The sequence below is a fragment of the Phalacrocorax carbo genome, chromosome 1 (genome assembly GCF_963921805.1).
Source record: "Phalacrocorax carbo chromosome 1, bPhaCar2.1, whole genome shotgun sequence".
NCBI lineage: Eukaryota > Metazoa > Chordata > Aves > Suliformes > Phalacrocoracidae > Phalacrocorax > Phalacrocorax carbo.
The window spans coordinates 114,472,532-114,493,542 of NC_087513.1; the positions used below are offsets into that span (position 1 = coordinate 114,472,532).

At 39.3% G+C, this 21,011-nt stretch overlaps 1 protein-coding gene across 4 annotated transcripts in view; it reads left to right on the forward strand.

The window, feature by feature from the left end:
• MAP3K7CL (MAP3K7 C-terminal like) overlaps positions 1 to 16,679 on the forward strand; it is a 38,965-nt gene extending 22,286 nt beyond the window's left edge. For 3 of the 4 annotated variants that reach the window (XM_064470431.1, XM_009510277.2, XM_064470415.1), the window contains 2 exons: positions 7,093 to 7,208; positions 15,498 to 16,679. In XM_064470431.1, coding sequence (XP_064326501.1) covers positions 7,093 to 7,208; positions 15,498 to 15,678 — 297 coding nt within the window. In that variant the 3' untranslated portion in view covers positions 15,679 to 16,679. Of the gene's footprint in view, positions 1 to 6,407; positions 6,669 to 7,092; positions 7,209 to 15,497 lie in introns of all 4 variants that reach the window. The other variant, XM_064470439.1, reaches the window with a different exon arrangement.
• Positions 16,680 to 21,011: the final 4,332 nt, after the last annotated feature.

A 21,011-nucleotide genomic window follows, 5' to 3' on the forward strand; every position in this document is an offset into this window, starting at 1 on the left:
TGAAGTGTCATGTAAATGAACACTTTAATCAACTGTGGCATAGCAGCCTGCAATGCTTGAATTTGTAAGAATGCTGGTACATATTTTCATAATAAAAATATCACATCTAAAGCCACAAGATTTTCATCACCATGCCATAAATACAGTCAAAAGCATTTGTATTTTATTTAAAGAAGCAAACTATAAATGAAGGGTAGGTGGCTATATAATAATAGGCACTTCAAAAAAAAAAAAAAAGTAACTTTCCAGGTTTCAAACATACAAAGGAAAATTTTGGAAAAAAAGGCTAAATTAGCTGATCTTCAGGTTGGATTTTGAAAGCAGCTTGAAAACTATGTAAGTTCACTAAGTGTCTTGGAAAATCAGAGCCTTAGAATTTTATGCATGCAGGCAGCAGACCACAGCCTGAGTACCAAGCAATTTGCACCTCTGTTTTAGGCTTCAAGCCCTTGTTCTTCTATGTTAGGCCCTGGCAGACAACTTGGCTGTTTGAGCAGAATTATCTAGTGCTCCCACTTTTCCTACCACGATCCTACCATACCTACTCCCTGGACACTGGTATCCGATGGCAGGGCAAAGTTCAGTGCAGCCTCCCCCTGACAGGGTAATAACTGTCCAAGCACTGGAGCCAACTTTACAGAGGTAGAGGTAGGATTGGCTGGAGAAAAGGTATTTCTAGGAGACTAACTGCAAATACCTCATTGTCTAAAGGGACTCTTACCGGAGGACAACCCTAGTTGAAAGTTTCAGCTTCCTTCTGAAGAATAAAATTGATCAGTCTAGTCTGATCTACTACCTAGGTTCAGACCAGAAATGTTGTCTTTTCTGATTACCTTTTTGAACGTTACAGTTTTCTACTACTATGAGAGGAATAGATTCCAAGAAGCAATTGCTAAGAAAATCATATAAATTCTTAAACTCAAAAGTTTTACTTTTGTTTTTGTTATTGTTTTTTTTTTCCTTAAAAAAAATTAATGGAGGGTCAACAAGACACAAAAGCCCTACATATGAGGTCAGAGCAGCTTAAGCTATATGCAGGAAAAGCCTGGTCTCTTTTGCAGCTTTATTATTAAAAAAACTACAAATAAGTTCCTGATATGCTACCAGTGAAACAAAGCTCATATTAATAAACATATTGCTTTCAATTCCTTTTGTTTGCAATATTGGAACTTATTCTCTTCCCACTGATGAGCAACACTTTGAATGAGGCTAAAGCACCTGCTTATTTGGGCTTCAGTGTCATTCCCTCCTGCCCTTGTGTGAGCGATGTGGTGGGTAGTGCAGCGAGGGTAGGCTTGCTACATTTGTCAGTTTGTTATTGGGAAACATTAACCTTTGCCTCGTGTAAAAGTTGGACTGGGCCTTGGAAGGCGCTTCCTTGATTAGCTGCATAGTGGGTGGTGGCCGCTCTGACAGACACTCTACTACGGGTTATCTGCTATATTTAGACACCTACATCAGCATCTAGGGCCTTGTTGTTTAGGTCACTGAATATAGAGGAAGGTATCCAGTGTTAAGTACCAGCACTACTATGCCCTGTGTGCTTTTTGTCCTGGTCCAGCATTTCCTGTGACTTGCTCAGTTCATGTCTCTCTTCACTGTCACAGTCTTTATTCCAGGTGGGAGTTTGATCTTGAAGAGGGAAGAACACAAATCACATATGGATGCATAGGGTGTTCTGTCATACTTTATCTCTTCTCATGAAATCGTGGGCTTGAGAGAGGCGCTTCTGTCATATTTTGTATTACAAATCTGTTGAGATCAATGGAGTTAGATGACCATAAAATTGCTGCAACAGAGAAAAGGCTCCAACCATTTATAGTATCAGCTTGTTAAGTCAAGGGGTACTTTTTCACGCTCTGGTGGGAAATGCCAATGCAAAAGAAGTAATGAAAATATTATGAAAGGGACAGTTTGTTGTGTGTGATACAAACATTTAGCAGAAACCTTGTTTACTCTGGAACTTTAATAATTGAACTATGGCAGTCAGTAGAAGCAAAGACTCTTGTTAGACACATACAAATTATTTTCAGAAGTTTAAAAGTGTACTATGTTTTTAAAGGGTATGATGTATTTTTTTCATATGTATTAGATTCCAGGAGACTTCCTAGAGTATCGTGGTACTCCTATAATTAGATTTGATTGTCTATGAACTTGATAAGTCTCCTGTAATGCTACTGTGATAACTATGATCTTATATTAGATTATGTAAGACATGGATTTACAAAGTCGGAGCATCGTACTAAGGTTAGAAAAGAATGGAAAATCTCTCAGCAAATTGAGCAAAATTCAATTGCTCCCATCCACTCGACTTGAATTGTCTGGAGGAAAGAGAACTGCTTACTTTCATAGTAAAACTCAACTAGACAAGATATATCCTAGACTAGAGATCTGAAGCTGGTTGAAGAGTTCCAGCTGCACAACAAAAAGTAGCTGCAATGTGCAGCTATCACTTTTGCTTGGAATAATGTGGTTTTGTCCATCATGGAAGAGTGCACAAGGCCATGTCATGAACACGGGCCACACGCAAAATATTGGCACTGAACTTTCTGGTTTTCCAGAACAGTTTAGCTGAAAATTCATAAGAAGTGATACATCTCTCTCTAATTAGACCAGTGCTAAAGACTGCCTTCTAGACAAGTCCACAAGGTCAGCTGGCAAAACTGCATGCTATAAGTTTTTCTTTAAACTTCAACCTTTTCAGGAGAAAGTTTTGCTCTTTTTTTCATGGTAGAACCAAAAAGTAAATGCAAACAAATAAAGGCAAATTAAAAAATTATCTGTTTTAAACTTTTTGAACGCTTGGGCGACACCATCAACTATATGACTTCTGTGGATATGGAATGCTGTAATTCATATGGCAAGGCAAAACACACTTTGTAACGTCAGTGAAGCAAAAAAAGTCCAGAAAACTGTCCCTTTGTGTCCTCCAGCAAAGATTTTAACTTCAACGCTTCCTTCAACCTGTCTTAAAAACAGGCAGAACCGCTCAGGCTCTTTCTATTTCTTCAGGAATTGCCTTTGCATCTCATCTTCCAACATCTTTCACAGCTGGATTCCAAGTGAAAATCTAAAGAAACAGTGCATGTGTCTTGTAAAGATGTACATACATATGTGCAGTTACAGAATAGCCTATAACAGGACCTCTTAGTCTCTACTTGCTGGGTTCTGTAGAAAGTTTGTCAATGTCACAGTGAGTTATTCAATAAAATACAAGTTAAAAAACAGATCTTGCTGAAAATCGGGCGTAGGAGGATAGACCCCACTAGCACCACTGAAAGCTGTAGCTTTCATACTAGCTTTGTGAACAAAATCAGAGATGCTGTTTACGCATATTTTGCCAGCACAGGAAAATGAGGGTGGATGACACTGACGCCTGAAATAAGCAGGATTAAAAGTAGCAACTGTTGCCATTAAATATAACTTTCTTTGGCAGGGGTGTTTTTTGCTTATGTAGCAGGTATGCTTTTATATATACTAATTTATGGATGGGCAAGATACTTCATGAAGTAACAAGCTTGGGCTGTCCTAAGGAGAAATTAAAGTATGGCTGTTGGCTTCTCAGAGAAAAAAATATGTACTACAAATGGAACTCTATTAAGACCTGTTATAATTAGTCACCTGGGTAAACTATCAACTCTTACAAAAAAAAAGTAGCATACAGAATTCATGGGTGAAAAGTGCTTTCTACTGGGAATTCCAGTTCTTCCTCTCTGCCACGGGAATGCCATCAGGGTAGCATCTGCAACACTTCCCGTGGCCTGGCTACAGGCAGTCAAGAAAGTCATTCCAGGTGAAATGGAGAGCAGAGAAAGGCTGCTTGGATAAGCTAGGGAAAATGGAAATTTCATCGAGGATGGATTAGAGAAATGCAGCTTTACCGAGACATAGTTCTTGGAAAGTATATGACAGCCCTCTCTGAGTACATCTCAAGGGGAAAACAGGTAGGACAAAGAACCACCATTTGAATGAAAATAGTGCCGGCACAATAAAAGACTACACAAATCTGTCTTCAACAAAACCAAACTGGGAATGACAAATATGTTTCTAATCCCTGGTCAGGCTCTGGGTCAGTCTTAAAACTGAGGCAGGGGACTTCAGTTTTTCTAAGACAGAACTGAGCAAGCCTGTGAATTGCAGGATTTGCTTCTGATAACAGTGGACTGGTCTTGCTGGTTTTGCAGGTTCCTCCCATTCCCATTTTGATGAGTACGGGCTAGTCCATTAACTGTTACTATTCTGTTCCTTTTTTCTTTTCTGTGGAAATATGTTAATACTGTAAATGTCTGCTGGCTAGTTGGAGTTACCCCTTGGAACAAACAAGTTTTGCCTCTGTTTCTGCATTTGTTTTTCAGGAGTTTGCCCTGCCATCTGAAAAGGCTTCTCTGGGTGGGGACAGATATATCATTAATTCTTTGTGCTCTCGTTTATGTCAAGAATGTAGTCCGTTACACATGGGTAAAATAATTTCTCTGTGGTTTTGGCTTGCATTTTCAGGTGGGCAGCAGAGAACTGACCACAACTGTCTCTCTCTGTTTTTTTTTTTTTTGCTTGTGATTGCAGTAGAGGTGTTTGTTGAATAATGAATGCATAAACCTGTTTCATGTCCTCCTGGCCAGAAATTACTCATGGATACTGTAGGTACTATCTCCAAACCCGTTACTAGAAATTTCAAAATTACAAAAGAGCAAACCAAATTGTCCAGTCATCTAGTCATATAAAAACATAATAAAATTTATATTTTGAAGTAAAAACACACTCAAAATAAAAAAGTTCTTGATACAGTGCTTAATAGCATCAGACAAGACTGAAAAGAATCATATGAACAGAATAATAGTAAACTGATTGTGTCTTTTGTTGTCAGTTTATTTTGAGTGATAAAATATCAATGTAAGAAAAAATGACACTGAAAAGGAAACAATGATAGGAAGGGGTTTGAAAGTCAGCAACTGGTTCTAAGTGGGAATTAGATACTAAGTCTCAGCATGACTAGATAATTTTTAGCTCTCTATATATATCTTTTGAGTGGGAAGCTGGAATATAAAAACTGAACGCTGCTTTAATTTTTAAACTGGTTTAAACCAGCTAGATTTGCAGAAAATAAGTTGGAAGCAGAAGCGAGTTTTTTTTCTTTTGAAGTATCACTGTTCGGGGACTTTCCCCCTGGGTACTGTGTCAAAATTGTTTTATTGTGACGCATTTGTTGTTTGCTGATCTCTGGTAGATACCAGAGATGCTACTTTGGCTCACCCTTGCATTCTTGGATTAGAGCACTGTGACTTCTATATTCTGTCTTGTTAAATTTATGCTGATTATTTGGGTGGCTGTATGAATGGTGCTATTGCTCATCCACATTGAAATGCAATTAAAAGCCCTTTCCTAGGGACCAGATTCATCAAGTAATGGATTGTCCTTTCCCTGGGGTCCCAAATTCTCCAAGCTCAGAGAGAACGAAACAATGTGCTCTGAAACAATTTTGCCACAGCATTTTTACATTTAAAACATGCAAAACGAGCGTCTGCTTTAATATTTCAGTGCGGAACCACGTACCATCTACAAGTACTTGCAAGGTCCATACAGTAGTTATATCTGTGCGTTGGTGGACATCTGAAGCCAACTTACCCTGCCTCCTGGCTAAAAATGGTTTTTATCTTTGTCTCTGAATATGTTTAGTAAAATTGAAATTTCCAGTTAAGCTAAAAAAAAAAAGGTTTACAAGGTCATAAATAGGAAAAGTCTGAAGACTTGTGCTTTTCTTTTCCTAACAATGTCACTGAAGGAATATTATACTGCAGAGAACAGTCAAAGTAGGACAACAAGAAACAAAAAATAATTTACTTATATTGTGAAAGGCAATTGGATGTTCCTTAACTGGACGGTAAAGGAACTATTTTAAGTGCTTCCTTTTGCTTTAAACAGGTGGCTCAGGCATGCTATTTGGAGTTCATTTACAGTCAATTGATTCATGGCTAATAACTTAAAAATACTACACTTCCTGAAAGTATTATAGCCAAGATGTGACAGTCAACCCTGAAGCCTGAATTAAGTTGCATTCTTTTTCAGGAACAAAAAGCACTGACGTTTAACCAAAGTGTATTTTCAAGATCTTGGTTGAAATTCATATGAGGAGTCCTAGGACAGAGTGGTTTTATTTGCCATATTTATTACCTCCAGTGCGGGTTGAAAAAAAATTAAAATCTTACTGCAATAACGTTGGTATTTACGTTAGGAGGTACAGTGCTTTTGCCTTCACTGTCCCTTTTTAATCTGATTTTGTTTTTAATTGCTGTCATACTTCAACTCTCAATCTCACCTGCACCTCTTGTGGAAATTTAAAACTCTGCAAATATAGCGGATTTAAATCTCATAACGCTTCTGCTGACTAAGTATGTCCCCTTCATCTATAGGAAATAGAGATGCAGAGAAACTGACTATGATCTTGAGCAACTGCTTACAGCTTGAGGCACTGCTGGGGTAGAACCCATCTTGAAATCTTGGCTGCAGTGGAGTCAGCAGTAAAACTCCTGTTGAGTCCAGCAGAATCAGCCCCAGTGTCCCAGTTCACGGTCCTGTCTCATTTAGCTGGACGAAGCATTGCATCTATGAAAAAACCAGTGTTTAGTCAATAGCTTTCCATGCCTTTTCTTCTCATCTTGCAGAATTGGAGAGTAAGAGCTTGTTTGCACTCAAACTACCCTTCTGCTCAGTGCTGCAGTTTCTGCAGTGAAAACATGCTCATGTATTTTATGGGTGTGGCCAATGCCTCAACTTTAGCATTCTTATATCACTGTAGCTGGAAAAGAGGGAGGTAAGGGAGAAATCTTTCTTTGAACAGTCATTAGGGATAATTTGCAAAGTTGACAAGGAAAGTTCTGAAAATACTTATTCTTATGCAGGGAAATGTTTTTTCCCTTCCTTGAAAGTCCATCACTAGGACTATTTGGCCATATCCTGCAGTTAGGGTGAAAAAATATTCTTTAAGTATTTTCACAGGAGTTAAGACAAATATTGTATCTTTCAAAATATATGGGTTTTCCTCATATTTCATTCAAAAGCAGTGTATATATATATTTTCTTCTTCTTTTCTTAAAGCCGCTGCCTCCTTGTCATGACTCTAAGGAATCTATGCAGGTGTACAAACAACACTGCAAAATAGCAGAAGAGTACCATGAGGTCAAGAAAGAAATTGCTCTGCTGGAAGAAAGAAAGTGAGTAACTTTCCCAAAGTATTTACTGATGTGTACTTTCTTTGTAAAATCCTGTTTTAAACCTGAGGGTTTCAAGTGATATTTTCTGACCCTAGACCTCTGCCTGATGGTCACAGTACAACACAACAGTTAGGCCATTGGTCCATAGGATCAACAGGGACCACTAAGGACAGAGTTGTCTTAGCTCTGGGCCCTCAGTTATACAGATGTCCCTTAAAACCTTCATTGACAGCCTCCAGGTCACATAACAATCTAGTTCAGCTGGTGTAAGCCCCCCTTTTCAGTTTTAGGGATTTTTTTTTCAATTCAACTTTACACGTTTTAATGAAGAAAATAATGGATCCTCAGATTTAGAGTACTTGACAATATTAATAAACATTTTTCTGTGAGGTGCATTGTCTCTACGTACGTTATTAACCCTTTCTCAGCCAAAACCAGCACAATATCCAAAATGCAAAAGGCAGAGACTTTTGTCTATGGCCTGTACTCATACCCCTGTCACCTTTGCATGGCTATTAAGTGGCAAAGTGCACTCTGTAACCCTTGATCCCTCTCCACAAGAAACCTGAAAAAGAAATTCAGAGAGAGGAAATAGGGTGAACAGTGGAAGTTTTTAACAGACAACCAACCCAAAGGAATAACAGCTACTGATAAGCAAACTTTCTCTTTCAAATGCTTTTTTATTTTTACATTCACACTGAAGGTGACTTCAAGCAGTGTTGCCTTCTTTGGCAAGAGTTACCTCAGTGTCTATCTCTGAGACTTTTTGCAAAAATGATGACCACACCATCATTTTCCCAAGTGCTGCTTGAGCAGAAATATTGGTAATATAGCAACACGGAGCAAAAGAGCTCTGTTGCGGAGTGGGCTTTGAGTAGAAGGTGGACCACTGTATGTGTTTCGCAGCAATCTTCGCACAGCTGACCATGCAGGTCAGCCAAGTTTGCATCCGTGGGAGTCTCCAGCTGCAGAAGCAGCCTGATGGGAGAGAAACTGTTGAAATCCCATAGTCTTACAAGTAAGATAGCCAAAGATCTCCTTGAATCCAGACTATGCAGGGTAAGAAAGTGAGACTTGTCTTTACTGGGGTCGATGGCTACAGCCACACTATAGTTAGTTGTTGCCTGAAGTGTCGGAACTGGTTGAGGATTTCCACTACAAATCCCCTTCCACTGTAGGACCTGCATGGCACTCAGTTGCTGACAGATTGGCATAAAAAATAAAAAAGAAGCAAAAATAACTAGAAGAGATTAACACTACAGTGTCACAGTGTTTGCATTTGATTCATCATTAATTAAACTTGGCCAATCAAAAGTAATTGGTGCTTTTAAAAAGATGCAGAGAAGATAATTAGTTCAAATAATTTTGCAACAATTTGTCAAATTTGATTGTCTAATACAAGCTGCTTACATGTGTATTTAGCAGCCAAGTGAATTCAGTGGAAACCGTGTGTATTTGTCTTCTCTGAAAATCTGGACAACAGAAAATATTAAATAGTTGTTTAAGTGCTTAATTTTAGACGTATAAACTCAAAAGCCTTAGATCGTTTTCTTTTTAGAGTCTACTCATATAAATGCATTATTATTACTGACACATCCCTGAATCAGTTACGCACATTTATGAAGTAAGCTTGCAGCCCTTGAAAACTAGACTCACGTATATATTTTTGCATTTACTAGAATAAAAAAATTGCTATTTGAATGCTTTTTCATTTATCTATGAAATCTGTGGTACCAGCTGAATTGGAAATGGCATATACATGCACAAAATTGTTTACTTGAGCTCAAAACTATCCCAATCAACCTCTGAGGCCACAAGTCAGCCTCTCAGCAGTAGTTACCCCAAATGAATTAAGAGGCTTTAGGCTGGCATTTTCCTTCATTCCACTGGTGGATGTCAACAGTGGAACAATGTGAGGAAGCTTCCACCAATGCTACCTTTGCTGAACCTGTTCTGTGGATAGAAGATCTCATGCCCCAGTAAACATAAATTAAAACAAGAGTGGCTGAATAAGGCAGCAAATAGAATTACATTATTATGATTCTTATGTGCCTTCTAATTACATATTTGTGGCCTAGATAATCACATGCTGTGTAGCTGTGAAATGCCTAAACTTGACAAATATCAGTGCGGCACCTTTCACCACCTTCCAGGTCTCTTAATCTGAAGAAATGGTCCTACAAGAACTGGGATTGAAGATGCTTTATTTCCTACAGGTTGGTGCACTGTGGTAATAACAGAATTTTGAAGTTTAGAAAGCTGCAAGTGCCAACTGAAGCTTTTTTTTTTTCCTCCAGATGGGAACTATTTATGACCCCTCCCTCCAGGCAGATTCTCCATTTTGTAGTATTTTGAGGAGGTCTCCCGAAACTGCCTTTCCCCTTTGGGGTGTCTTTCTGTAGCAGTCTGTTTTTATGAAACCTTCCAGAAACTAATTGGGACTTCTTCAGCGCATGAAGTTTAGTTGAAATTGGAAGGTGGATTAAAAAGTTATTAGGACACGTATGCCTTTACAGACATGTAAGCATATACAGCCTGAACACATTAACCTTGATTTTTATATAAAACTACACAGAAAGAGAGTATAAGTGTGGAGGTGGAGGAGTAAGCAAGGAGAGAGTTTTGGTCTGGTGATCATGGATTTTTATCTAAAAATGTTCTCAACAGTTACTGTTTGAAAGTTAAAGGAAGTTTATGGGGTAGCATATGCTATTGCATTCTCAGAAGACAAGGATGCTTTGACTTTTCTAAAAAGTCTGATGAGATGCACAGCTTTTAAAAGGCTCAACGCAGTTATAATGAAATTGAAAAGATTAATTGTTTGCAGCTTTCTGAAATTTGCCTCTGTTGCAGGTGTCTTTATCTTCTCCTACATTTGAATTTGAACGTATGAAAATAAAGATTCCTAACTGCCTAATACATCTGCTATTGTCTATTTCTTTTAAATATTATTTTGATGAAATGGACAAAGATAGTTTCATCCCTTGTAATGGGAACAAACAATTTGCGCAGTGTTCTTCAGCGTACATTTTTACCAAAGGCAGTCAGAAGTACTGTTGGATGGTGCCCCTGCCAATGGTCTGAACTTCCTCTCCACAGATCAACTCACCTGTGGCATTGAAATGCCAAGTCCCACCTAGCCGTGTCTGCACCTGTGGTGCCTACTGGCAGTACACTGTGCACACAGAATACTGAAGACAATGATTGTTAGGAAAACAGATTGAGCAATTATTTTTGATTTGTCCTCTAGGAGGAAGAAATAATGTCAAGTTAAATTGGCATGAAAGTCCATACAGGTATTGGAGCTTTTTAGTAAAACAAAAAATGGAATAGTATTCCTCCTACTTTAAACAATTTTTGTTCTGACCTCAAAATTTCAGTGTGACCTTTCATACATGAAATAATACCTGCAGGTATATTTCCATAGGAGGCATCTTTAAGAAAGTGAAAGCTGAATAACGTTGGTTTAAAATAGTCAAAAACATTTCCTCTTTTGCAACTTATTGAAGGCTTTTAATTCTGCTTAGCTTGACCTGTCTCTCACTGTAGTGTGAGGATCAGTATGGCTGAAGTACAGAAAGGCAGTGGTGTGAAATGACAAGGGTTGCTATGATCAGGGCAAGAACAGAGCCAGTTTGCCCCTTTCTCTTGTATGCAATGTAGATGGGAAGAGAATGTAGTAGGCTGGTAGTGGGAGAGAAGACAACTGTTTCACAGGTAAATGGGAAGCACGAGAGAGAAAGGGAAGTTGCAGGTTCAAAAAAGGGAAAATCAAAGGACAAGGCAAATAGGAAGGGGAAAAGAACTTACTCAGGAAAAGGCAAGCAAAAGGAAGCAAAAAATTGAAAGAATTTAAAAGAACATTGGGTAGATTTTTTTGCTAATACAAATCATCATAGCTTTGATTGCTGTCTTCACTCAAACTCTTCCCATTTATGCCAGCAATATGTAGTACAAGGGACAAAATCACTCTGGAATGGGAGACATGATCGAAAAGAAAGAAGAGGGTGTGGAAGTGAGAACACACCACATTTAGGTCATAGAATGTAATTTAATTTATGTTCCAGAAACACACATGTATTTCCATAACAGATGTTTTTGGGTATCTAAGTTTGGGTGAAAGGGATGGGATGGCTGGTTATTTTGAGCACTTGTTATATTGCTATTACTAGATAATGACCCTGGATTCTGTAGTTAAATATTAGAGTTGCCATGGTTGCTACCTATATCTTATATTCTTAGCACTGGCTGGTTTTCTCTTTTTCCTCCCCCAGACAATTCTAATATAACTCTCCAGAAAATATCATTTGACCACCACCTGGTTTAGCATCACTCCTTTTCTCTGCCATGGATATGATTTCTTTTCCTTCTTTTACACATGTGACAGTAGACATGCAGTGAAGATGTCTACTTAATTTTGTGGGATCCTTCCATGTGTTCTTGCATGCTCTCATGACCATAGGATGGTATCTAAGGTCTCAAGTCCAGATGGTTTCTCCACGTGCACTATTTCTGGAGTGTCTTCTCCAACACTGTTGAGACTAGTAGTCTTCAGAATTCAGACTGGTATAAACGATAAAGGCAACCTTTTATGTTAATAATTTTCCCATTCTAGACCTGGTTTTTCATCATCTCACGTGTATCCAAAATATATGTTACTTGCCAAATAGTGGAAATTACAGCTTTCCTAATTCAAAGAGAAACCTCAACTTGCCCTATTGCAGAGAGGAATGCTTATGGACCTTTTATGTGCTGGCATTCAAGAAATATTTTCATTTACATTGAAGCAGGCTGTCTGATTGGTTTAAAAATTTAATTGGTAAACTTTGAACACTCAAGGGCAGTCTCCTCAGACAGCAATTACCTTACAGGCTCTCATGATTCCTCCTGATGTGAAAGCTGTGTCAAATATGGGAAGAGTAAATCACCTTATGGCTACCAGAACACACAGACACATGTTAGCTGCGAAAAAGTGTGTAGTATCACAGGTGCATGATCCTGAATACGTTCTTCACAACAGGGGAAAGACCAGTCTGCCTCTTTGCACTGTGAAAGCTGTTTTCCTTGAGCCCAGCCTGTCTCCAAATACACTTATTTCCAGATAGATTTATCTGCTTTGTCTGACACTTTCCTTTGTATTTATTAATTGTGAATATTACTGTAAAGGAACTCTGTTCTCTACACAGTCAGTCATTAAAGCCAGGACAAGACACGTAACTTCCCTAAGACCTTGCTAGGTTTTTCCTCCGCTCTGATATGGCATGTGGTTTATTGGTTTATGGTGCAAATCACACTGGTCTTCTCTTCCCACCTCAACCCCTCCCTGAAAAAGAACACTTAAAGTGTCTCAAAGCTTCAAGTACCTCAACACGATTTTAGAAAATACCTTATCAATGCTGTTAATATTTAAACTCAGGGTAACCATTAACAGAAAACACAGATTACACAGTGCTAGATCTATTTAGGAAGCATCCATAACAAAGGCTAGATGGTGCAAGAGCTTAGTATGGTGTTCTTTAACCTCTGGAAGCTAAGTTCAAATCCTGGATTAGATCAGAAGCAAATGTTAGTTACTGTCCTCATCCTTTTGTGAGCTTCGTAAACCACACCATTCATAACATTTAGCAACTCCCTGGTACTCTAATTTTAGATCTCTGTGGCAGGCTGGCAGTATTTGCCTGAAACATCACCCTACCCTGTAAACAGGTGTCGATCCTGATGGGAAGGGAATAAGTAGGTTCTGCTGACTCAGAAGTGGGCAATTTTACTACCTCAGTGTGAGGAAACTGCTTTCTGCGAGGGAGATCCTAGAGTGTGGACTACAGCAATGAGTATATTTTGATCTTAATGCATTTATATTTTGTTTAATAGCAAAGCTAAATCCCAAGGGAAAAAAAAAAAGTTGCCTGTGCTGCTGGAGTATTACTGGAGAGCAGCATGGAAGCCATGCCTGCACATACCCTCACCTTATCGAATCAGGACTGACATTCATTAATAGAGCTGTCTGAGTTTGCATGCTGTCTGTCTGTGCCACCCCTGGCTCAAGTCCAAACAGAGTAGTTAGTACCTTCCTTTTACACATACTAAAAGTCCCCCTGAAAAGGTTTACCTGCTTTTAAGATGCTGATTGCTTCTTAGTGTGTTCACTGCATCGAATCTCCCTTTCAGAACCTCATAAGTGTGAGAAAATGAAAGAAGAATGGTTCTGAATTAATTTGTTTGGAACACTTCTGAGTCAACAGTCTCTAATTTGAAAGAGCTTAATTTAATCCTTCAGTCCAGCATGGCACCAGTAGAATAACTACAGAGAAATACTGCTGAAGCTCTCTTTTGGTCCTAAGAGACAAAAATCTTCAAAAGGAAGCCCTAAGAGATAAAAGTGATTAAAGCTGCTGGACTTGTAAAATCTCGTTGTCGCCAAGTGCGTTTCTCACTCTCTACGGTGTACATGCTGATACTCCTTTGTGGCCTAGATTCCCGTTAATAGGAGCTGGAACATTGAGCTGTCTAGCAACATCAGTTCATCTTAGCCAATTTGAAAACTGGTTGATCTAGCATGGCCCAAGCAAAGAGAAATGAATCTGTTAATGGCTTGCTGCGTTTAAAAGTCTTACAACTATATTGTGCCAAACATTAATAGCATTCTGCTGAACAGAAATATGCACTTGATATTTTCTCTTGAAGACCTGGCGAAAGGTATGAGAAGAGGCTTTGCTGCAGCATAGCTGCTATGCACTGCCTCAGCGGTATAAAACAAAGCCAACATTTCTAGCTACAGGGGGGTTTCTATATCCTGCAACTTTTGGATGGTTTAAAATTGCTGTAATGGCTGCTAACTCTTCCCGTCTTCTTCTTTTTTTTTTTTCTTTGTTATGGGAAAAACAGTTGGGAGAAATGAGCGTGCCAAATCTAACTTGTGACTCCTTGAACTGCATTAATTGTGACTGTAAGCAGTCACCTAAACCATGGGCAAACTGTGCTATCACTGAAAGCTGTAATAAAGACAGAGGAAGATCAAACCGATCATAAATTAAGGTCAGGTAGAAGTGTTTTAGAAACGCAGGTGTTTACAGTTTTGCTGCTGTAAATGGTAGTTTTGCAGCTCTAAGTAATGCAAGCGATCAGCAAATACTGAAATGTTAGCATTTCATGAATGCTCTGACCTGTGGTGGTATAATTACTAATCTGTAGGAATTTCCTGTCTGCAAGCACTGGTCTAGCTTGACAGAGGGCTCCTTTTAAAGACTGCAACAAAAGCTGTCCACTTTGAAGGCATTACAACTTCCCACTGGTGATCTACAAGCATTGTTTTGACATGACTGAGAAATAAAGTCACAGGGCTATGAACAGTTAAAGATTAACTAATCTCTGAGATAGAATGATCAAAAGAACTAAGAACCTTTCAGAAGAGACTTCCTGTAGCAGGGGTGAATAAATGATTTGACCTAAAGGGAAAAGAAACCCAGAGGCCCAGCTAGCCTGCTGGGTAACTAAGTGGAGAGCGATTAGATACCCCATGAGTTACTCACGCCTTCAGTGTGTTTTAAGGCCTCTTTTATCTTAAATTCTGCTGAGGTAATTTCAGTTGATACTATACAGGAGACTCCAGCTCCTGGCAAGCTCTGGGAATACAGGGCACTGCGTGACTCCTTCCAGAAAGAAGCAACAGCTTCAGTCCTCCTGTGTCTGCTCTTAAAAAGACCAGGAGGGGTCAGGTTTGCAGCTCTATCACTCTTCCTCAGCAGTAGGGCTAAGGTCTGAGCATAAACACATTTCACAAACAATATATGTAGTTCAGATGCGTGTGCCTAATATTTACTAGAATATTTTTCTTTGTAGCAGAGAAAAGGAAACCAGGTGTACTTCGCAGAATTTACTGATAAAGTTAACCAACCAACCAAAAAAACCCTTGTTCGCTTTCAAATATATTTGGTATTGAGGGAAAAATAAATTGTTATTCTTCAGGCAAAATATTAGCATGCAGTCCACAGGAACTTGATTCTCCCCTGTGAACTGCATGTTCAGCTCTTACTGAAGTCAGAGATTCTTGAAGTTCCTCAGTATTTCGCAGGTTTGGTCACTGAACAGCAAGCCTATCAGAGATCCTGCCAGCTTCATCTTTTAAAGGGAAAAGGAGGACTCTGACAAATTAATTGTCCAGGCTTCTGTTTCACAAGAGCTCAAGGAATACCACGTTAACAATCTATAGTCTGGCTTTAACCTAACACACGACGAGAAATTTTTGCATACTGCCGTTTTTAATCTTCGGGTTTTTTTCATAATCGCCAGAAAGGAGCTGATTGCCAGGCTGGAACAAGTGGAAAAAGAAAGCATGGATGCTGCTCAGCTGGCTAAGGAGTACGCAGAACTGACAGAGGAGAACCGAACACTGAAGCTGGCCCAGACGCAGTGTGTAGAGCAACTGGAAAAGCTCAGAATACAGTACCAAAAAAGACAGGGGTCCTCATAACTCTCAACTGGCTTATGTGAGGCAGTTAATACAGGGTTGGTCCTGTGCTGGAAGGAGATTTTAAAATAAAGGTCTGTTTAATATGTTATAATACTTTACTACAGATACAGAGTATGTAGAAGTCTATATTTGATTTAATGCTTGCCAGCCAGTAGCTTAATATAATGGATATTTCGTCCATTATATAATGGATATTTTATTTCAAGTAACATAATTGAAGTTAATCTATCCCCATTATATGTTCTAGTAGATCATGTTTCTTTTCTAAACATATTTCTTCCAATTTAAGAAGATATGGACACACTAGAAAATGATATAAATAGTCTCTGTGTTGGGAATTTGGACCATACTAAGGCATACAGCAGGGACAATGTTAATATATGGATAACATGTACGTTAATTTTAGTTTGGTGAAGATTTTTAAAAATTATTTTCCTCATGCCTAAAGTGTTTGGAAGTTATCTTAAAACGGATCTCCTCATGGGTGAAAACTATGCTTTATTATCCCATGTCAACTTTACATTGCGGTATAAAATCTGAGAAACTGCACGCTAAAAATTGAAGTAACGTAGTTATTTTTTAACAAACAAGTGTACTGCCAGTAAAAATGTGCAAGTTATGAAATTAAAAGGAAACAGATGAAATCAAACTTTCCTTCCTCAAGCATAAATATAGCTTGAGAGTCTTTTTATTGTATTTTTTTGGCATGCAAGAAATGAAAAAGTAATATATGAATACTACCGTCATGGTTTCAACTGAGAATATGTTAGTAAAAGTACTGTGAGGATATTTTGTTCTTATTTTCCGGTCTCTTTTGAAACTTAAGTGGCTGTAAGTAGGGACAGGAGTTCCGTGATATACAAATAACGAAGAAGTAAAATGTTCATTTTACTTGCTCTATTTATCCCTGTATTTTCCTAGGTCAACTGAAAATTCTTTGTTATACTTCCGTTTCTATTCATACAGTATTTTTTTCATTAAAAGCGGATATAGAAAAGCCATTTTATGTTCTGAATTTTCTTAAATCCCCCTGTATTTTTAACACTGCTTGACCGATGCAGCTTGTTACATCTTCATGAGGTTGGAATTCAACTTGGTGTGTCATTAGTACTGAAACACGTCTTAGTAATTGAAAACTATGAGCTTACGATTTCCAGCAGAACTGTAGCTGTGATTATTATCACTAATCTATTACAAAAATGGGATTTTATGTTAGTCAGAACAATTCCTGGGGAAATCTTTCAGCGCCAAAATGTTCCCCAGTAATTCCAGCAGCAAAGGGGACAAAATAATACAAGCTGCTCCTTAATATCTCTGTGCTAACTACCTACAGTATTCCCTGCAGCACAGGTGTGAAGACAGGCTCTGCATTACTACAAGCACCTGACGCTGCAGTATGAGGAGGCAGCAGGAGAGGACAGCCTTGTCTCCACTTCTCCTAAGCTGCCAGGGCAGGGGCAGCATCCGTGCCCAGCACCGCTTGCTCCCTTAACGTGGCCACTGCCGAGGCATGAAGGGAAATCACCACTCTGAGGCATGTGCTTTCTGCTGGGATGCTCCATGGGCAGTGTAACACTGTATTTGTTCCTCTTTCAGAGCACATTGTTAGCTGAGTGTCCAATTTTCACGATATCTTGTGAAAGTTAGAGAGAAAAAAAGCCATAATGAATAAAAAACACTTGGGACATCAAGCCTGGGAGCGCTGGAAGAGCCTTGTCCGAATTCTGTGCTGATAACAAACATACCCTGTACAGATTTCAGGGTTTTGCTTTGAGCACATGATGCTGCAGAATCTGGGATATATTATTTTTGTCTGTATTAATGTGCTTTGAACAACAAGATTGTAATTTTCAAAATCAATTTGTTGATTTATTCACAGATTTTTCTGTCTAGCTTTGAAAATATCAGCCAGTCTATTTGGTGATGTCAGTGAATTATTGGAAACTGCACAAAGTACATAAAATTATTTCATTAGCAGACTGGCTTTGGATGCAGACGGATCAGACAGCAGAACTTTACTTACAGATAACTTTGTTGCCCTTGAAATTTTCTATTTAACTGCAGCCATTATATTTTAGATGTCAGAATAATATCAGATCATACTCTTTGAGAAAAACCTGAGGGAGAGCCAGTCATGTGAAGGAGGGAAGCTGGGCATCATGTGAGACACACAGCAATTTGAAAATAGCCAGGGAACATGGCTTTTCTCACCTATACAGACTGACCAGCACGGAAGTCTTCAGGAGACATTTTTACAGGTGTACAGACACCAAATTTGGAGTGTGGTCCAACTATCAGCCTGTCTAAATGGAACCCTTAAAACATCCCAAACTAATTGAAGTCAAAGGTCTGTATTTAATTTGTCCTGTGCCTATCTGCAATCAAATTTTCCTCCTATTTTAGTTACGGTGGAAGTAAAAAATAACTGCTTCGCCTCAATATATTTACCTGCCCGCATGGATTCTCATGCCCCTGAGAACAGTGACTCAGAGAAATTACATCACAATCCAAATGAGTAAAACTGAAATAGAAATAGAAAAACGAGGAAAAAAATTAAAGTATCTCAAGAAAACAGATTTTTAAAGAAGAAATAGCAGCAAAACGGGATTCAAAGGCAGGAGGGTAGATAAATGGAATTTTCTAAAAATATTCATAGGCAACTGAACTTAAAATGCAGAAAAGTCAACATAAGACAGAAAATCAGTCAAATGTTGCGAAGAGTGAAAATGGCTAGAACAGCCTTCTGAGAGGTAACTGCTGTATCTATCATTCACCTCTTGATTTTTTTATCAAGAGCATAATAATGATAAACATTTTCATATTCAATAAATCTCCAATTTTGACACGCTGAATTTTTCTCTAGATATTACTTTGAACTGTGTTGCTCTGCTGGCTCAATAGCTGAAATTAAGTTTTTAAAGAAAAAATTCTTTTGTCACATTGATGCTGTATTTTCCAAATAGATAATACGATTTGTGTCCTTCTGTTCTTTGAGGATAGACCTTAAATTGTTTTGCTGTCTAGGTCCATTGTAAGTATAGCACTGTAGAAAAACATTTTATACAATTATTTCAAAGATATTTTCACATTATATTTCACTCAAGAACTTAGAAGCCAGTTTCAGCTTTTGAGTTCAACTGCCAATGAAACGTTCAACTCCATAACGTCTGACTGCAGCCTGCGACAACTGCAGCTGTATTCAGCAAAACAACAGCGCAGTCTGCGGCGCTTGCTCGCAATTCACGAGGGGTCAGAAGGCAAGGAAAGGCATGTGAAAGGCTCGGATGACAACAGAAGTTGCTAAATGCATACAGCTACGTACATATGGTCTGTTACGCAGAGAAAGTGTGTCTCTTGCTGTTATCCAGGTTACTCAGGTTAGCAAAAGTAAGCATGCCACTACGATGACAAATGTGTTTGCTTCAGACCACTTAAGAAAACAGTTAGTGAAGTACATGGGTTTAAAAAAAGCAAGACCTGTGCTTTCCATTTCCTATTTTTACTAACTAACTTCCTTCCATCGTAACAAATGCTGAACAAGCTCAATTTAAGCATTCCAGTTAGCAAGGATATGACTCATGTAGTCTAGAAACAGATGGAGGCTAGGGAAATTTTACACTTGAAAAGCTTGGAAAAGAAGGACCTGCAGGTTTGGGTTTGGCAGCTTTTTTTTTTTTTTAAAACGTTTCCCTTTCCAGGATTATCTTTATTCTGGCTGGTTTTGTGAATTCATGATCTCTGGAAGAGTGTCACCTCCCCCCAGAGGCTTTCTGGCCATCTAGGCCTTTGTGAGCGTTACACACTGTTCACAGCGGGTACAAATATTCAAGGGTACGACACAGAGGTGTTCTCAGCCTTCCTTTGGACTGCGTGGTTGGGGAGCTCTGGCACAGGTCCATTTGCTGCTTGAACTCCAGTCACGGACCGCCTTGCAGAAACGAGTTAGTCACAGTCTTAGTCATAGAGTCGGCTGGTGGTTTTTCCTGCATAAAGTTCCTTGCTCGTTCAACACACAAGACAGAAGTGTCTAGAGGAGCAGGAGAGACTGTTGTCTGGAGGAGCCTTGCCTCTCTTCTCGTGGAGGGTGCAATACGTCCAGTGACTGAAGAAGAGGATCACAGGGAAGGGAAGTTGGTCCAGGCAGTGACGTAGCAGGAGAAGCGCTCGCCCTGGCCAGCAAGGAGTGTGAGGAGAGCTGACAAAACCTGGGTGCTGGCATGACTTTTCTTTCCTACGCACATACTTCCACAGACATACGTGCGCACCCACAGCCCTGAGGGTCTTCTCCCTCCTGTCAGAGTGTCCTGGTATGTATATGCATGGATAATATGGTGATGAACATCCTTGGAAAACCCATGATGAAATGATTAACTGTCTTCATGACAGGCCTGGAAGATGTGCAGCAATGAAGGCCCAGGGCTATTACCGAACAAGTACCGAAAAGCTGGCCCCAGTTGTCCATCCTGCTGGGTTCCTCTGGGACAAGACCAGACACTGTGACTGCACAACTGTACCACAGCGCACATTAGGGAGGGAGGGAAGCAAGGCAGAGTTGGATGGGCAGCCTCGACCTTACCCTTTCCTCCACTGAGTCTCTTGGTTTTGCTGAGATGGCCCTTCAGATGCGCACCAAAACCGTGCAGCTGACATTCTGAATTCAAAGTAGTCGATCACTTTATAAGAATGAAAAAAAATCTACCTTGCTTGGGATTGTGCCAGTCACCTCTAGGTTCTCCAGTGCACCTTACAAGGAATGTCGTGCATTACTCATACTCGTATGAATGAAAGATGACAATCATTCACAAATTGCTGTTAACCTCGACCCAGGCTTTCTAGACTGTACAGTCTGGTGTTTAAACTGTAGAAAGCACAAGATTTAGCATATGAGTCACTCAGTTTTTCTACATGCCAATCATCAGTTCCCCCTTTTAAACTTCAGTTCCTTTAAACCCCCCTCCCCGACCACAACCCATGCATCTGTACCCCCTCCTGAGTAAGCAGCATCACTCTAGAGCTCAGATACCATTGACTGGTGATCTCATGACATGGTCTGATGATCGCCGTGTGCTTGAGATGGTTTCCAAACGTTACAATTGTATGACATTTTGTGATTCAGTGCTGGTACACAGCAGCGAGGCACTCTGCCCACATGCAGGTGCTGACTGCGAGACATGCTTGCTTTCTTTGAACTGTTCAGGAAAATATAAGAGCAGGTGGTCTGTGGATTTAGTTATTTGTCTGAATTTTATATTAACTTTTAACACAGAAATTAGGGAAACGAAATGAGGATGTGTGTGCTGATGTAACAAATGTGCGGCCACATGCCAGACTGT